Source organism: Saccopteryx leptura, chromosome 5, assembly GCF_036850995.1.
Source record: "Saccopteryx leptura isolate mSacLep1 chromosome 5, mSacLep1_pri_phased_curated, whole genome shotgun sequence".
NCBI classification, from domain to species: Eukaryota; Metazoa; Chordata; class Mammalia; order Chiroptera; family Emballonuridae; genus Saccopteryx; species Saccopteryx leptura.
The window spans coordinates 142,692,177-142,711,829 of NC_089507.1; the positions used below are offsets into that span (position 1 = coordinate 142,692,177).

At 45.0% G+C, this 19,653-nt stretch overlaps 1 protein-coding gene across 3 annotated transcripts in view; it reads right to left on the reverse strand.

Moving 5' to 3' along the window:
- LMBR1 (limb development membrane protein 1) overlaps positions 1 to 19,653 on the reverse strand; it is a 96,007-nt gene that overhangs the window by 73,812 nt on the left and 2,542 nt on the right. Inside the window, exons 2-4 of one of the 3 annotated variants that reach the window (XM_066385605.1) lie at positions 13,482 to 13,554; positions 10,520 to 10,559; positions 2,712 to 2,851 (exon numbers count right to left, since the gene is read on the reverse strand). In XM_066385605.1, the coding sequence (XP_066241702.1) occupies positions 2,712 to 2,851; positions 10,520 to 10,559; positions 13,482 to 13,554 (253 nt within the window). Of the gene's footprint in view, positions 1 to 2,711; positions 2,852 to 8,335; positions 8,355 to 10,519; positions 10,560 to 13,481; positions 13,555 to 19,653 lie in introns of those variants that run through there. The other 2 variants (XM_066385606.1, XM_066385607.1) reach the window with 2 other exon arrangements.

Sequence of the window (19,653 nt, forward strand, 5' to 3'; positions counted from 1 at the left end):
GCCCTGACTTTACTGACATCATTTGGTCCTCAGAGCATCAGTGACTCCATTTGTTTCCACTTTCAACCATGACAGAAACCACAGGCTAGATTAAAATACACAATTAGACCACAATGTTAAAATTCTTATGTCAAAAAACAGCTTATACAACATTAAAAGACAACTGGAAGTAAAATATTTGCAATTAACCTGCTGTACAGCTAATTACGTAAAATAAGAACAATGCAAAAATAGGTCAGGAGAATAAAAAAATATATATATATATATATATATATATATGAGTGACCTATAAATGTGCTTTGTAGATTCCACCTGCACTAGAATTAAATTATCAGTATATTTAAATATAAATATAAAATTTTAAGTAAAATATAAATTTAAAGGGAAAAATTTTTTTATCTATTGAATTGGTAGTTTTGTTTTTTAAACTAACAACCATAATTGTTAAAGATACATTCTGGGAATAGAGACTCTTGTGTACTGCCCATGAAAGTGAAACTGCTTGTAAAAATCATACAGTTTTTCTGGGGAATAACTAAGAAATCTTTTCAAAAACTTTTAAAGTATGGTTACCTGGAACATGAATTGTATTAATTTATCCTAAGGACAAGTATTTATTTATAAAGATGTCAATGTAGCTTTTCGAATTCAAAACTTGGGAATAAGCCATGATTGTAACAGCTATAAGTAACACTGCCCACAGGGAAACAAAGACCAGTGCACACAGAGGGCTCCCTGGTCCTGTGGCGTCCTCACAGTCCTCATGGGCACAGGGAGCTGCAGGGCACAGGCCACGGAACCCACAGCACTCTCCATGACACAGCACGACAAGTAACAGTTTCTTCCCTATCAATTCTGCTTTTCAAATTTTCTACAGCAAACATGTGTTTCCATAAATATACACAATGAGATAGGCAAAAAGGTATGTGTATAAATTGCAGATGGATTAAATAAATATAAACAGGACCACTGTTCAAAAAAAATAGAGAGAGAGAGAGAAAGGGGAGTATTTGTCACATCTCAGGAAAGGAAAGACTCTTCTAAACACAAAAACAATTAAGAGAAACCAAAGGAAGAAAAAGACTGGACAACACAAAAATACAAAACGTCTATAATCAAAAAAGGAAATAAAATTCAAAAGCAAAATAACAACTAAAACAACATTTATAAAAAATGGATAAAAAGCTGCTTGGCACATAAAGAGACCCCATAAATCCATATAAAAAAACGGGCCAAGGACTATGAAACATACAAAACATACACATTATACCTTTTTATATTTCTTATAAGTTGTAATTAAAATACACTATCTCACTAAAAATTTCTAGAAAATGGCAATGCTAAGATTGGAATGCAGGTCTATCTGGCTTTGAAGTCGTATACCATGTTGTCTATAATAAGTAAGAGCCCTGGCCGGTTGGCTCAGCGGTAGAGCGTCGGCCTAGCGTGCGGAGGACCCGGGTTCGATTCCCGGCCAGGGCACACAGGAGAAGCGCCCATTTGCTTCTCCACCCCTCCGCCGCGCTTTCCTCTCTGTCTCTCTCTTCCCCTCCCGCAGCCGAGGCTCCATTGGAGCAAAGATGGCCCGGGCGCTGGGGATGGCTCTGTGGCCTCTACCTCAGGCGCTAGAGTGGCTCTGGTCACAACATGGCAACGCCCAGGATGGGCAGAGCATCGCCCCCTGGTGGGCAGAGCATCGCCCCCTGGTGGACATGCCGGGTGGATCCCGGTCGGGCGCATGCGGGAGTCTGTCTGACTGTCTCTCCCTGTTTCCAGCTTCAGAAAAATGAAAAAATGAAAAAAAAAAAAAAAAAAAAGTAAGAAATTACTCTTTTTAAAGCCACATCAGTTTTAAAGTCTGTACATCATAAAAGAGTTTCCCTGGTCCTGGCCGGCTGGCTCAGCAGTAGAGCATCAGCTCAGCACATGGAAGTCCCAGGTTTGATTCCCGGTCAGGGGACACAGGAGAAGCGCCCATCTGCTTCTCCACGCTCCCCCTTCTCTCTCTCTCTCTCTCTCTCTCTCTCTCTCTCTTCTCTTCTCTTCTCTTCTCTTCTCTCTTTCATCCCCTCTTGGAGCCATAGCTCGATTGGTCAAGCAAGTCAGCCTCAGGCACTGAGGATAGTTCCATGGCCTCACCTTAGGCGCTAAAATAGCTCAGCTGCCAAGAAACGAAGCAGCGGCCCCAGATAGGCAGAGCATCTCCCTGTACAGGGCTTGCTGGGTGGATCCCAGTCAGGGGACATGCAGGAGTCTGTCTCTCTGCCTCTCACTTAATAAAAAAAAGACAGAGAGAGAGAGTATGTGTGCTTCCTCCCTTCTAGCACACATTTTGAAATGACTAAAGAAGCTAACAGCAAATAAATAAAACAGAAACTACTGCTACCTTTCCTAGGTTTTAAGTGGAGGCTGAGTTCTTCTGACGTGTCCAGATAAACCAAAATCCTCTTGCTGAGTGTTGAAGTGAAAATTTACCTCTCACAATCATGGTCAGTGAAATAACTGCTCCTTGATTAAGTACAATAGAGAAGCCTTTCACAACTAACCAGGGATAGGGACAGTAAAATCTGGTTTTCTAGTTTTATTAAGGACTCAAATGGTCTATTGAAGGAAGATGCAAATTATGAAGAGATTATGAAAAGAAAAACCTAAAAATGCAGTGCAGCAAAAAAATTAAAACATTTTGATTAAATTAAGGAATAGATACTAACCATGAATCAGGGAGCCATTTAGCCATTGAATATAGTAGTTGTGAGGAAAAGAAAGCAGGATTTCATTGCTGATTATTGAGAAGGGTAAAAGCAACACAGCCCCGGCTGAGACTGCGAGAGTGAGTGTGCTCAGAAACAACCTGGAAGAGAAGAGAGGAGTGTCACCAGTGATCGCGGAAAGCAAGGAACATGGAAGCAATTCAAAACCAATAAGAACTCTTACATTTTTCATCTAAAAAGAACTATGGAAGAACATCATGAAATATATGTAGTTGGAAGACAAATGATACATGCGTGACCCTAGAAACAAGATGAACTCTAGAATCCCTCACTCTGAAAAGATCAGTGAGCCAACCAGGAGTCCTTAATGGGTACATACACTAAAGACAGAGTACATCATACACATTACAAAGAACAAACTGCAGTCTCGTTCCTCTTTTAAGTGTATCTATACCACATTGGGTTTAACAACCTTGGCAATATATGCTAAAACCAAGGCAACACTGTTTCAGGTGAAAAAAAATTTGTAAAAGCTGTATGAAAACTAATAATTTCCGGGGGGAAAATAACTTAGAAAGAGATTTGCTGCCTCTTAAAATGGGTAAACTGTAAAATTATACCAGTAAACAGTAGGGAATGATTATTAAACAGTACTTAAAACACTATTTGGTCATTTTTTTAAAATAGGATAGCTCTAACAGGTATTAATTTAGAAAGGTATCTAAAGTTATGTCAAAAAAAACAAACTGAAGGAAAGCACAGACAATAAATAAAACAAATGCCCCCCCATCCCCAAAAAAGTGCATATATCTACACAGAGAAAAATAGAGGCACAGAAAAACCTTGCATAATACAAAACAATCCCACAGGAGAGTGGAACTATAAAGAGCTTTCACTCTGTTACACATGTATGAAATGTTTAAAATTTTAAATCTACTTTTTAAAGATTTTTTTTAAATGGTAAAGAAGACAGGAATCTCACCAGCATTAGAAAAGGAAACTTAAATATTTATCCCATTAAAGTAAATATAGAAAGAATGTGAAAGTGTAAGTAGGTGTAAGAAAAAACAATCATACTAAACACTCAAAAGACACATGTAAAGGAGTAACTTTGAGGCCAATGCCATCTTGTGGCAACCCACAGAAGTGTTTTCCTACTGCAAAGCCAAAACCACCACAAAACCTCCTGTTCAGTAAATCAGATACATTTTACATGAAGACCATATGGTACACACCAAAAATACTATCCAAACTAGACACAGGAGACGTCCTATGAAGGTTCTGCTGACTGGACATGTTACCTGATAAAAGCAGGAGCACAAGTCCTCCTAGGGCCACTGCCCACCCCGCAGTAACAAGCCAGTGACCTTGCGCAAGTGTCACCAATCTGTCCTCACAAGTCGAGTGAGGAAGTGTCCTGTTGGCTACCATCCCTTCCTTCCAATGCTAATGCTCAGATCAAAGCCACAGCCCACCACACCAGGTGCTAGACAGTCACCCGTGGCTTTTCCACACTCCTCTCACCACAACAGTCCCACATAGTTAGTCACCTAAATTCTCTGCATCCCAGATTCTACAGCTTCACACCTGAGGCCCAGCCGGCTATCTCCCTAGGGTCCCCCTTCACATGACTCACCCTGTGAAGCATTCCTCAGCATCTCCCCTGTCCCTCCTCTCAGCTCCCATGAACTCTAACCACATACCCAGCAATGAAGGCCAACCAGTTTCCAAATCAAAACCTGAGATGTGTAATAGCAACTGACTCAGAAAATGCTGATGACTGTATGGCCACCATAACTATAATGCTCTTTCCACAAGACTTTTAGACTCTACTGTATTTTCTGCACAAAACAGACAACACTGTCCTCCCTAAGTGCCCTGGGTTAGCTATGAGGCTGATGAGAAGGAGGGAAATTCTGGCATGAGGTACCTAAAGTAAGGCCTGAGTCGTGCGACAAAGGGTAGAGGTGGCTGCTTATATAACTACAGAAAAGTGCCCTCAAAGTTGAAGAACAGTTTCAGAAATGCCACCTTCTGGCAGGGAGCGGATTCTGTGGACAGAACACATAGGACTTCCTGGTGTGGGAAGGGGTGTGTGTGTCAAGATGACTCTGAGCTTTTAGCCTGAGAATGGGACAGTCGGGTTGATCAACAATAATGGAGAACACTGCAGCTGGAGAGAAGGAATTCCACATGTGCAGGTTGCCACATCCATGAGACAAACGGCACAGAAGCAATCTCTGTACTTCTCTGTACGTGTCTCCACACAGGCTCCAGGTGGCCTTGAATTTGTCTGCCCCATACTGGTGATGGTCCTTCGGGTCACTGATCAGGCGGTATCTGGCAGGGCCCTCCTATCTAAAGTGACTCTTCCCTTTAATTATAAGACATGTGTGGGAAGCTAAGTTTGAAACTAGGAAAATACCATTCCTTGTCAAACAAGTTATTAATTTAGTGATTGCCATCAGCACAGGCTCGGACACTTCTATTTATTCTGTCTAGAATCCCCTACAACCATTATTTTGATGCTCAGATTGTCCCTGGTTGGCGTGAAAGCCCCCGAAGGCCTCAGAGTCTGACAGGCCCCATCACTCGCTGGGCACTCCCTTTCACCCTAGCCTGACAAGGGGTACAACATCAGCTGGAGCACTACCTACCCTAGCCCCACACCACCATTCCCACAGGAGTCCTGGGTCCTTCCAACGGAGAGCTGCACTCAGAGCAAAGATCTGGGTGCACTTGGGTGTCACGCCCCCAAGCGCTCAGAGGCAAGATGTCCGAAGGGTGCACGTGTGCAGTGAGTGAACACACATGTACTCATACTCCGTCTAGTTGCTTGGGTAACTCTCTCTGAAGTGAAAAACATGACCCACATTGACACCTCCACCTCCACTGCAGTAATGCACTGTTCACTTCCATTGTCTCCCTCTCCTGTGACTGGTCCCATCATCTTTAATAGACCTATCCCCTGGAGGTGACCAGTCTCCCACTCCAAATGACACCCTCACGCCATGCAGAGGTGCCTTACTGCTCAAGTGACCCCCATTTTAGACTGTCCTCCCTCCCCACCTGAGCTCACACCAATGCCAGGCCATCCCTCTGGGCCTCTGCCATCCTGCACAGATGCCCTCCCTACCCTGCATGGGCTCCGACTCCCTGTGACCAAGCATCCCCTAAACTACATGGGTGTCCCTCCTCACCCCCTCAAGATGACAACTGTGCCAGGACTTCCCTCTGCAGGGGAACTTCCCTCCCTCTCTCAAATCCTGAGAGCCCACACCAGGTCACCCTCTGGGGCTTGACACCATGCCAGGCCCTCTCCTGCATGGAACCCTGCTCACCTGCTGGGGCTCACAAGCCCACCTCACAGGCAGCTTCACAGTCAGACACTGTGTCTTTATGTCAACTGCTTTAATTCAAGTCCAATGAGCTGTCAGAAAGTTTTGGTTGGGAGGGAAGAGGGAGTCACTTTGGGGGCACGAGCAGAGACACAGACAGAAGGCAGAACGAAGACCCCTGAGGAGCAAATGAGAAACCCAAGATGGGCTCTGAAGGGAAGTGGGAGGTACAGAAGGGCTCTCTACACAGACGGGGTGTTGGAGTCCACTGTGGACAGCCCTCTCAAGATGCTGGAGGTCACCTACAAGTCAGGCCTGTCTGAACTCTTTCAGAACACTAGACGATTTCCTCATTTCTTCTTGTTAACCTCAGCCTCTCATTCTGTTTCTCTCTCTCAGTGGGCCCCCAACTCCCTTCAGTGGGAAGAGTGGGAGAGGAAAACAATGAAGAGGGTCAGAGAGCAGAGGGGCAACCCCGAGTCACACCCAGCTCTGCATAAGTATCTGGCCCGAGCTTTTCCACATGTTATTTAATCCACACAACAGCACTGACCCAGCTCACACATGGAGAACACAAATCTTTGCTTCTCAATCTCTTCTGGACTCAAGTTAATCTTGTGTTCAGAATTTGAACCCAGGTTCAAGTCTCACTCATTCCATCACAAAAGGGAAGAAAAAAAGGCAGAGAAAAACAAAGAGTGCAATGGTGTGGGGACTAGAGGGACAGACTTGGCAGTGAGTGCACACCCATCTCCCTTCAGGAAGAGTGCCTGTGTTCATCACATATGCAGAGCCTCCCTGGGAGGACCCAAACTCTCAGACATGCCACCTAGCCAAAGTTAGGTAGAGGAAGGGGCCACTCCTGAGCCTCTCCATAAGGTAACAGCACATTTTCCTAAAAGGTACTGCAAGGGTAACAGCTAAAGTGACGTGTTCATGTCTACTTATAAATTATTGATCTAGAAATGCATTTTGCCCAGCAGAATAGCTCGGTTGGGTTGGAGCCTTGTCCTGAAATGCATAAATAGCTGGTTCTATTCCTCATCGAGGTACATACAGGACAGACTGATGTTTCTACCTCCTTCTCTTCCCTTGCTCTCTCTAAAATCAATTTTAAAAAATGCATTTCAGGCCCTGGCCGGTTGGCTCAGCGGTAGAGCGTCGGCCTAGCGTGCGGAGGACCCGGGTTCGATTCCCGGCCAGGGCACACAGGAGAAGCGCCCATTTGCTTCTCCACCCCTCCGCCGCACTTTCCTCTCTGTCTCTCTCTTCCCCTCCCGCAGCTGAGGCTCCATTGGAGCAAAGATGGCCCGGGCGCTGGGGATGGCTCCTTGGCCTCTGCCCCAGGCGCTAGAGTGGCTCTGGTCGCAACATGGCGACGCCCAGGATGGGCAGAGCATCGCCCCATGGTGGGCGTGCCGGGTGGATCCCGGTCGGGCACATGCGGGAGTCTGTCTGACTGTCTCTCCCTGTTTCCAGCTTCAGAAAAATGAAAAAAAAAAAAAAATGCATTTCAGGCCCTGGCCGGTTGGTACAGTGTTCGCCTGACGTATGGAAGTCCCGGGTTCAATTCCTGGCCATGGCACACAGGAGAAGTGCCCATCTGCTTCTCCACCCTTCCCCTTCTCCTTTCTCTTTATCTCTCTCTTCCCCTCCTGCAGGCGAGGCTCCACTGGAGCAAGGTTGGCCTGGGCACTGAGGATGGCTCCATGGCCTCCACCTCAGGCACTAGAATGGCTCCAATTGCAGTGGAGCAACGACCCAGATGGGCCAAGCATCGCCCCCTGGTGGGCATGCCGGGTAGATCCCAGTAGGGTGCATGCAGGAGTCTGTCTCTCTGCCTCCCTTCTTCTCACTGCAGGAAAATACAAAAAAAAAAAAAAATGCATATCAGTCAACACACCACCACAGTGGAACAGAGACCTAATGGACAGGAGAGAGGCCCACATGGCACAGGGACTTCAGCCTGGAGGGTGTCACTGGAAACAATTCCTGCATGCCCTGCCCTGCAGTCAGCCTGTGCTCCACTGTGACTTTCTGAAGGAAGTGAAGAGTTACTGTGTTTCTACAGGAGCAGTAACTGAGACAGAGAAAATGATGAATTCAATTAAGAATATTCACAGAGGTCACACTGCTAGGAATAAAACTTAATTTAAGACCCCTAATGCTATAAATTTAAATCATCATTTTTTGGGTGGCCTAAGTTTTAAACCCATCAGAGAACTCCTAGTGTAAAGTTACAGCTGTTTTCTCTAGGGCATTTAAAATAATTTAAATACTACTGACCTGTGATGGCGCAGTGGATAAAGCGTCGACCTGGAAATGCTGAGGTCACCGGGTCGAAACCCTGGGCTTGCCTGGTCAAGGCACATATGGGAGTTGATGCTTTCAGCTCCTCCCCCTTCTCTCTCTCTGTCTCTCCTCTCTCTCTCTCTCTCTCTCTCTCTCTCTCTCTCTCTCTCTCTCTCCCTCTCTAAAATGAATTAAATAAATAAATAAATAAATTTAAATACCAAATCCATTAAAGCAGAGCCCATCTATATTTGTTATTCAGTTTTTTGCAAATCAGCCCTATTCAAGTCATTTATTAATTGAAAGCATTTTTGTAGTGAGGTGAAATGCACATAAAATCAGCCACTCTGAAGGTGTTTAGTTCATTCTCAGTGCTGTGCCACTAGAACATGGCCGCCACCCCAAAGTGTAACCTCACACCCATCAGGCAGCCGCTCCTCATTCCCCTGCCCCTCAGGCCCTGGAAACTGCCCACTTGCTTTTCAGCTGAACGTTCCTCATAAATGGAACCATGCACTGAGCGGCCTTGCATGATAGGCTTCTGTCACTCAGCATCATGCTTGCAAGGTTCATCGTGCCATATCAGCTATTAGTGCTGTGTTCCTCTTCACAGCTAAGCAATGCTCCAGGACAGCGAAAGCATGCGTCTGTGCATGTGCCCATGTCATCTCTCTCCCTCCTCCCTTTCCTCTCCTCCTCCCACCTCCACATCAGCAAAAGCTGTCTAATCTGAGGCTAATTGGGAAGGGACAACAGACAAATCCCCACTACCAGTCTGTAATGTGCAGCAGTGCTGAAAAGGTCGGAGGGAGTCAAGGAAACACTGCAGGTGTGTTTCAGTCTGCAGGCAACTGCAGGGACATGAGAGACCCCTGTCGTGTGGGGTTCTGAACTGGACCCTGTTGTCACCAGGGAGGTTCCTGGGACAACTAGTGAACTGGAAGACAGCACAGCTGAGGCTGTATTAGTGTTAACTTCATGATTCTGATGGTTGCATGGTGGATTCGCAGGAGAATACACTGTTTACAGGAATTAGATACACAAGTATCCTGCAGAAATGGAGCATCCTATCAGCAACCTAAGAGTTCAATGAATAAAAGTCTTTGTATTACATTTCTAACTTTCCTATAAACTTGGGACCATTTCACAAAGATTTTTTTAAAGTATCAGTAAAAAAAATCCTGGAGTACACTCTCCTTTGTAACAGGCATGTCTGTGTAATTTCAAATTTTAATCAAGAAAAATCTGACAGAAAGAAATTTACTGCTTTCCATCTAGTTTGATTCCTCAAAAAATAAATAAATAAATAAAAATAAATAAAAATAAAGGGTAGTTCTACCCTGACCTGTGGTAGCACAATGGATATAGCGATGACCTAGAATGCTGAGGTTGCTGGCTCGAAACCCTGGGCTTGTCCAGTCAAGGCACATATGACAAGTAGTCAACAAACAACTAAAGTAAAGCAACTATGAGTTGATACTTCTTGCTCCCCACTTCACCTCTCTCTCTCCCCTCCCTCTGTAAAACAAATAAATAAAAATATTTTAAAAGATTTAAAAACCAACAAATAAAATCTTTTAAAAAAATTAAAGTACGCATTTCCTTTTACCCTACGATTCAAGCTCTAGAAATTTCCAGTTCTAGAAACTTATAGATGTCCACAAGGAAGTTTGTTCAAGGATATGCACAGTAACATTGTTCGTAGTCACAAAAAGGGGGGGCTGTTTCCATGCCATATCATCAGCATACAGAAGCAGAAAAAGACCTCTAAGGACCCTGAATGGGCTGCCCCTGCTCACAGGAGGGAGATGAACCAGAACAGACGTCTGCTCCCCCTTCCAAACCACTGCAGCCTTATCAGCAGACCACACAAAAGCTGGACCTTGCTTTCTTATGGCCCAGCAATTCTCCCAACCGGAAACCCATTTCCTGGTTAAATCTTCTGAAGATAGAAATCTGTCCACTCCTTAAGCAAGCTAATTTTAACAGGAGATGATCAGTTCTCCAGTATTCAGACATATTTGCTGATGCCTGCTTTCTGAGGATAGGATTAATATCTCTGAAGGTGTTGTAAGACTTCAAGTAAATTTCTTCTCTTTTTCTTCCCAAAGAGTAGAATTAAATTTTGAGAATTTATGACTCCAGAATTAAAACCAAAACAAACATTAAAATACATACGAAATCCTGTTGACTATGGCATCTTCATCTTCTTGTTCATCTGCAAAAAATGTTTAAGGTGTGAATATTAATTTATCCTTCAACAAAGTGTTTCATTCATTTATGAAAAACAGACAAGGCCCTGGCTGGTTGGCTCAGTGGTAGAGCGTCAGCCTGGTGTGCAGGAGTCCCGGGTTCAATTCACGGCCAGGGCACACAGGAGAAGCGCCCATCTGCTTCTCCACCCCTCCCCCTCCCCTTCCTCTCTGTCTCTCTCTTCCCCTCCCACAGCCGAGGCTCCATTGGAGCAAAGTTTGCCTGGGCGCTGAGGATGGCTCTGTGGCCTCTGCCTCAAGCGCTAGAATGGCTCTGTTTGTGGCAGAGCGACGCCCCCTGGTGGGCATGCCGGGTGGATCCCGGTCAGGCGCATGTGGGAGTCTGTCTGACTGCCTCCCCGTTTCCAACTTAAGAAAAATACCAAAAAAAAAACAAAACAGACAAAAACATAAAGAAGCAATTATTGAATGGAAACAATTTTTAAACAGCACTGTGTTTATTCTGCACACATCCAAATTTAAATTTCATGAAGTCAGATAGGATAGAGTACAGTTAGAGAATAATGTTATGAGTAGTCAAAAATCCCCAGAAACAAAATGACCAAAATATTAATTAAATGTTCCATTCAGTGCTCAAGAAAATAAAACTCAGTAGATCCTTAGGACCACTGTCAAGTTTACTGTTATACAATGTAAGTGAAATTGGTAACAAATAAAATTTTCTGTTGATAATCTCCAAAAAAAAAAGGTTTACTATAAAATTAAAATTCAGGCCCTGGCCAGGTGCACGTCAGTGGACCAAGCATCTTCCCAGCATGCCAAAATCGTAGCCGAGATCACAGCTTCGATCCCCAGTCAGGGCAAATGTAAGAAGCAATCAATAAGTGAAACAAGGCCCTGGCCGGTTGGCTCAGTGGTAGAGCGTCAGCCTGGCGTGCAGAAGTCCCGGGTTCGATTCCCGGCCAGGGCACACAGGAGAAGCGCCCATCTGCTTCTCCACCCCTCCCCCTCTCCTTCCTCTCTGTCTCTCTCTTCCCCTCCCACAGCGAGGCTCCATTGGAGCAAGGATGGCCCGGGCGCTGGGGATGGCTCCTTGGCCTCTGCCCCAGGCGCTAGAGTGGCTCTGGTCGCGGCAGAGCGACACCCGGGAGGGGCAGAGCATCGCCCCCTGGTGGGCGTGCCGGGTGGATCCCGGTCGGGCGCATGTGGGAGTCTGTCTGACTGTCTCTCCCCATTTCCAGCTTCAGAAAAATACAAAAAAAATAATAATAATAAGTGAAACAAGTTGATGCTTCTGCCCCCCCCCCCCACAAAATCAATGGAAAAAATAAAAATTAAAATTCAGAATCTTAGTGCTTTTCTATCATCTGAGTTTGTCATTAGCGGTGGTAATGACGAGGACTCTCTTGAGCCACCCTAAACCATGACCCTTCATCTGTCCCAGTCACAGACAAAAGTGTGTCAAGTTCCACCAGTACTGGCTCATCCTCCCCCTCCTCTCTCTCCTTCTCTCCCATGGCTGCCAGCCATTTCCTCTGTCCTCCCACATGAATTTACCAGCCAAAGAAACTCTGACCCAATTACAAGGATGTTGCGCAACACCCAGCCCCCTCCTCCTTCTCCTCAATACCTAACCGGCCTTCTCCTCAAAGGCCCTTTCTGTATGTCTCTGCATTCAGAGTGCCCACCTGCTTTCCTGTCAATGGTTTGTGCAGACCATTCTCTTAGGCCCGGCTCCATTCTTAATTACGGGCTGCTCAAAATAGCTTTGCAGCCAAAAGGACTACAAAATAACAGTCGCAATTAATTTTACACAGCTGTGCCCACATCCAATCAACCATTAAACCTTTTAAAGAATGCTTTTTTTCCAATTCTATCTCAACACTCTACCAACCGGGTCTGGAGTCCTCATGACTCCCTCTTTGTTATTACTCTAAAAAGCATCTAATAAATCTCCAATTTTCCTGCTCATCATCCCCTGACTACCTGTAAAACAATGTTTTACATTCATTCATTCATATTCCCCTCTCTCTCTTTCTCTTCTTCTGTGTACATAATCTATGAAATCTGATGCCAAAACATCTCTTAAACTAGGGGAGATACTGTCTTGGATCGCAGGTCTTCAAAATTTTGAGTAATTATAAGATGCAAGGAGTATTTCAGTGCAGTCACAGAGCCATGTTAACAGTACTGAAGTAATGCACCAGAGCAAGCAGTATTTCCTGACTGCTTTCAAAGTCTGCCAGGTGTAATATGCTAACATAAGAATCTTTAATACATGAAATCCTAAAGTATTCATATGGCACCTAATATTAACCCAACATCAGAGGTAGAAAATCCTGAGATGTCTAGAAAACAGCTGAGATTTGACAGAAGGCAGTAGAGTAACTGCTTAGGTACTTATAAAACCCTGTCACAAAAATCTGTGAATTAATCAGCACAAAGTTCTTTTAAAAAAAAAGAAAGAATAAAGATTTAGTGGTCCCTTTGGCGAGACAGGCTATTTATGAAATAATAAAAGAATATGGTATTGGGGAGACTCTAAATTCTGTATCACTTTAGAGAAAGAAAGATATTCTGGTAGTCAGAGCAAGGATGAGATGGGGATGAGTATATTCAATTCAGAGCCAGTCCCCAGGAACCAAATACCCTCACAAACACTGGAATTTCCCAGGTAGTGAAGAGCCTGCACTATTCTTAGCTGGGACTGAGAATGTGATAAACAAGGGTTCAGGTCTAAGAGGATAACCCTACAGTAGTCAGATTTCCCAAAGGTTATTTTTAGTGCCCTTATTACCATACAACTGCTTGCTTCAGTCATGGGCACAGTGAATACACCACCACACAGATGGGTGCTTTGGAGCCCGTAAGCCACACTTAGCCCACCTGGCATGAAAATCAAAGTTCACTTGGACGTTTCGACTTGCCTGACTTCCTCTTGTATCTTGTGATGATGAAGTAGGAAACGATGTAGAGAACAGCAAAAAGAAGGAAACATATCTGAAACAAAACAAATATAAAACATCATTCATATTTTTTGCATTTTTTTAAATAACCGAAGATACACCCTTGGTAGTTACAGGAAAAAGAATTTAATCTATTAGAAAGTAAACACTTTAAATATTTCAGTAATATAAAGTTTGGGTGAAATATTAATTTATATGAACTAGTTTTATACCATTCCAGAAAAATAAATAAAAGCCCAGTGGAGATTTTTCTTTTCATAACTTGACCAAATTGTCTTCAAAAGTATAAAAACCAGAACATCACCAACAATTCTAAAAAATAAAGTCAGTGAAAGGCTATTATCCCCACCAAATATTAAAACATACCATAAAGCTTCAATAACATTAAAGAGTGTACTGGCAGCAACACTTGACAGATCAATAAAACAGATTCTATTATATGGAAGTTTATATAACATGGTTATACATACAAAGGGTATCACCAATTAATGTGATAATTAGTCAATATATAAGCTATGTATCAAAATAAACAGAAGTTGAACAAGAGACTTTAATATTAAATTCCATTTAATTTCTATCAGATCCAAGGGCTAATACATAAAAAGGATGGGTCAAGAAATAGATCTAGACCTGGCTGGTTATCTCAGTCAGTTAAGTGTCATACCGAAACGGCAAGATTGTGGGTTCGATCCTCAGTGAGAGCACACTCACGAAGTAACTAATGAATGCACAGCTGAGTAGAACAAATGAATGCTTCCCTTCCCCCTCCCCTCTCACTTCCTCTCTGTCTCTTTAAAAAGAAAAAAAAAATTAAGCCCTGGCTGGATAGCTGATTAGAGCACCCTCCTGGAGCACAGAGATTGCCAGTTGGATTCATAAGTCAGGGCACATACAGGAGCAGCTCAATGTTCCTGTCTCTCTCTCCTTGCCTCTCTCCCCACCTCACCCACAAAATAGATCTCATTATAGTCAAAGACCAGGTGTACTAGAAATAAATGCTTATTAGCACTGTGGACCATGGTAAAATATTTTGAAGACTCTCAAATGAGAGTATCCCAGGTGATAATCAAGTCTAGGGAGCACCCTATGTGTGAATTTCTGAGAAAGGGTCTGCAACATATGGCTGAGAACAACCTTGGACCTACACAGTGGACATCCACTGTAAAATGTTATCTAGGCAACGACAAACTAAGGGTGGTGACGAAGTCTATGAGCCTCCTGTCAAAGTTCTCCCTATACACACGGGACAATGACAGGAGATAATACTGACAGTGACCCAAAGAAGCAGAGTCAGGAGCATCCAAAGATGGCCTGCTGCTGGGAGCATATAAAGAACCATCATAGATAAGAGAAGGTTAACAACATCACCACCTCCTCCCAAAACCATCTGGAGTGTGGGAGATGGGTCAAAAAGGAAAACCAGTTATTGGTGCCGAAATGTAAGATAAGTCAGGAGACATTGTTTATGGGGCGGAAGTCCCAGCAGGCTGGAAGAGCAACACAAAGAAGAGTGACTGGGCAGAAACACTGTGAAATATAAAGTCAAAGTCAGAGAGATCAGATGACCAAGGGGGTAGGGGGAGGGAAGTGGGGGGGGGGGGAGGAAGGAAGAGGAGGAGGAGAAGGAGGAGGAGAGGAGAGACACTCCAGTGTCACTGCAGGTAAATAAGTAGACGAGTGGTGGAGGCAAAGACATTCTCTTTAGGTGACTTCCATTTTATCAATGAAATGGAAGCAAGTTTATGGAGAGTGGGAGAGTAAATGGAGTAGAGAAATACAACAGACATGAGATGACATGGCTTTAACGTTCCAGACCAACCCATGCCAGAACTCCAGGAGGCTGGAGGGTACTATATGGCATAAGGTTTGGTTCTCAGATGCTGGGGCCGATGAAGGTAGAGTCTCCAAGAAACCTCAGAGGCCTGGTCCTAACAGATGCCCTACTCTCTCCTGCCCTTTACAGTCTACACCTACAGACTTCACTTTCCACCTCTGCTCACTCTACCAGCCACTAATCTGACTTCACACCCACTGCCCAACTCAACATGCCCTGGCAGTGGTCAGGAGTGGCACAACAGCCAAATTGAACTTACATGATTTCACCCTTATGCAGCAACTTCCATGCCAGCATGCTTCCTCCTTCGCTGTTCTCCAAATCAATATCACTGTCTTCCCTTCCTGCGAGCCTTTCAATATTACCCTTCTCTGGAAGTCCTGGGCTGAGCCAGCAATCTAGTCTCATTCCACAAGATCTTCTGAGGTAACCCCTTCTGCATCAGGGATTTAACTGCCAACACCCAGAAATCCCTGGACCACTGTATGAGAAACACTGGTTTAAGGCACTAGCAAGAGCAAGAGAAATGAGCCCTGGCCAGTTGGCTCAGTGGTAGAGCATCGGCCTGGCATGCAGAGGTCCCGGGTTCGATTCCCAGCCAGGGCACACAGGAGAAGCGCCCATCTGCTTCTCCACCCCTCCCCCTCTCCTTCCTCTCTGTCTCTCTCTTCCCCTCCCACAGCCGAGGCTCCATTGGAGCAAAGATGGCCCGGGCGCTGGGGATGGCTCCTTGGCCTCTGCCCCAGGCGCTAGAGTGGCTCTGGTCGCAACAGAGCAATGCCCAGGAGGGGCAGAGCATCGCCCCCTGGTGGGCAGAGCGTTGCCCCTGGTGGGCGTGCCGGGTGGATCCCGGTTGGGCGCATGCAGGATGACTGTCTCTCCCAGTTTCCAGCTTCAGAAAAATACAAAAAAAAAAAAAAAAAAAAGCAAGAGAAATGACTGGCCATGAACTCCCAGTACATCAGGAGAAACAGCTGCAATAAAAGTTCTCGACCAAGGAAGCTGAAAGAATAGAAAGTTGTACTTAAAGGATATTTTAGGATTTTTTAAATTAGTACCCAGTAGTTTCAGGAATTCCAGGGAGGCAAGTTAGGGCATAAGTAGTGGATGAGAAAGCAATGCAAGTTAATGAACAGAGGAAATCAAGGAACCAAAATGTGAGGCATGGAATGAAAAGACTAACGTAACGCAATTCATTCAAGAGTATAAGAAAGATAAGCAATTGCAAAAGCAAACGTATTGCTTGCATATCGAAGCTACAAAGCATGAAAATAAATAGAAAATAGAGTGAGCAGAGGTGGAAAGTGAAGTCTGTAGGTGTAGACTGTAAAGGGCAGGAGAGAGTAGGGCATCTGTTAGGACCAGGCCTCTGAGGTTTCTTGGAGACTCTACCTTCATCGGCCCCAGCATCTGAGAACCAAACCTTATGCCATATAGCACCCTCCAGCCTCCTGGAGTTCTGGCATGGGTTGGTCTGGAACGTTAAAGCCATGTCATCTCATGTCTGTTGTATTTCTCTACTCCATTTACTCTCCCACTCTCCATAAACTTGCTTCCATTTCATTGATAAAATGGAAGTCACCTAAAGAGAATGTCTTTGCCTCCACCACTCGTCTACTTATTTACCTGCAGTGACACTGGAGTGTCTCTCCTCTCCTCCTCCTTCTCCTCCTCCTCTTCCTTCCTCCCCCCCCCCCACTTCCCTCCCCCTACCCCCTTGGTCATCTGATCTCTCTGACTTTGACTTTATATTTCACAGTGTTTCTGCCCAGTCACTCTTCTTTGTGTTGCTCTTCCAGCCTGCTGGGACTTCCGCCCCATAAACAATGTCTCCTGACTTATCTTACATTTCGGCACCAATAACTGGTTTTCCTTTTTGACCCATCTCCCACACTCCAGATGGTTTTGGGAGGAGGTGGTGATGTTGTTAACCTTCTCTTATCTATGATGGTTCTTTATATGCTCCCAGCAGCAGGCCATCTTTGGATGCTCCTGACTCTGCTTCTTTGGGTCACTGTCAGTATTATCTCCTGTCATTGTCCCGTGTGTATAGGGAGAACTTTGACAGGAGGCTCATAGACTTCGTCACCACCCTTAGTTTGTCGTTGCCTAGATAACATTTTACAGTGGATGTCCACTGTGTAGGTCCAAGGTTGTTCTCAGCCATATGTTGCAGACCCTTTCTCAGAAATTCACTGCAACTGTAACAGACTGCAGCAAAGTCACAAACTTGGCTGGATTATCTCCCAGTTCCTCTCAACGAGCAACTTAACAGAACGACAGACCCACGGGATGTCTGCGAAGTGAAATGAAAAACAAGCCATAATGACACCTGCTGGTCTCCCTCATACAGTGGGACAAAAGAAGATCCCTAACCACAGACAGGAGAAAATCACAAGAAGAGAAAGGACGAGCCCTCATGGTTCTCAGAGTAGACTGAGCTTCTCTCCTGGTCAGGGAAGGAAGAGAGAGGTGACCGGAACTCACTGGCAGAAACCACAGGGGAGTGTGTCCTCTGTGCCAGCTGACCCAGAGGACAGGTGGTTCGGCACTCTCTGGGGACCCTTTTAGCCCTGATGCTGATCATCAATGGCTAAGCACTTCAGAGCTCAGTTACCCGGTCACAAGTAGCCTAATAAATAAATTTAAAATATATTGTTAAAAGCTGATATCCTTAAATTCCAGGTGTAAAACTTGAACCTGAATTCAAACTAGTCCATTCTAATCAAGCTGTACCATCCAGCTTTTCATTTAAGGGCTACAGGTGTCAATGAATTTAGAGTGACATAGAAGAGCGATGGTGCAGATGGGCTCAAGGACTTCAACCACCAACACATTTCTAACAAAATCGTGGGAGGGGGGACAAGTAAGTTATAATTCAGCCAATAACCTCATCCCTCAGCAGAGAGCCAATAGACACAGCTTTATTTCAAAGTTGCTAAATCAAAAGCTAGAAATGTTGAGTATCCTTTTCTTTTTTTTTTTTTTTTGGTATTTTTCTGAAGTTAGGAGCACAGAGGCAGTCAGACTCCCAAATGCGCCTGACCGATCGGGATCCACCCGACATGTCCACCAGGGGGCAATGCTCTGCCCATCTGGGGTGTCGCTCCATTGTGGCCAGAGCCATTCTAGTGCCTGAGGCAGAGGCCATGGAGCCATCCTCAGTGCCCCAGCCAACTTTGCTCCAATGGAGCCTTGGCTGCAGGAGGGGAAAAGAGAAATAGAGAAGAAGGAGAGGAGGAAAGAGAGGGGGAGGGTGGAGAAACAGATGGATGCTTCTCCTGTGTGCCCTGACCAGGTATCGAACCTGGGACTTCCACATGCTGGGCCGACACTCTACCACTGAGCCAACCATCCAGGGCCATTGAGTATCCTTTAAAGTTACAAGCTAACCACTAAAATACTAAAAGTAAAATTATAATTCTTTCAACAAACTCATAGAAAACAAACTGAGAATTGCCAAACTGGGGGGGTTCTTTCAACAAACTCATAGAAAACAAACTGAGAATTGCCAAACTGGGGGGGGGGGGGCAGGGATTGGGGGACTAGCTGAAAAAAGTAAAGGAATTAAGAAGTACAAATTGGCAGTTACAAAACAGTTATAGGGATAGTAAAGGAGTGTTTTTCAGCCACCAGTCAGCGGACCAGTGCTGGTCCACCAGAAATCGGTGACTGGGTGGTTAACTCTTTCATGGACCTGCAAAAAATTTCTAGCAACCGGCACCAGTCTGCAGACTGATGCAAAACACTGATGTAAAATATAACATAGAAAACAGTCAATAATATTGTAATAACTATGTATGGTACCAGGTAGGTGCTAGATTTATCAAGGTGAGTGCTTCATAAGGTATATAAAAGTCTAACCACTATGTTGTACACCTGAACCAATATAATAATGTATGTCACCAATAACTTTAAAAATCAATTTTTTAAAAACTTAGTCTTGGCCCTGACCGGTTTGCTCAGTGGTGGAGCGTCGGCCTGGTGTACAGGAGTCCCGGGTTCAATTCCTGGCCAGGGCACACAGGAGAAGCGCCCATCTGCTTCTCCACCCCTCCCCCTCTCCTTCCTCTCTGTCTCTCTCTTCCCCTCCCGCAGCCAGGGCTCCATTGGAGCAGGGTTGGCCCGGGTGCTGAGGATGGCTCTGTGGCCTCTGCCTCAGGCGCTAGAATGGCTCTGGTTGCAACGGAGCGACGCCCCAGATGGGCAGCGCATCGCCCCCTGGTGGGCATGCCAGGTGGATCTCAGTTGGGCGCATGCGGGAGTCTGTCTGACTGCCTCCCCATTTCCAGCTTTGAA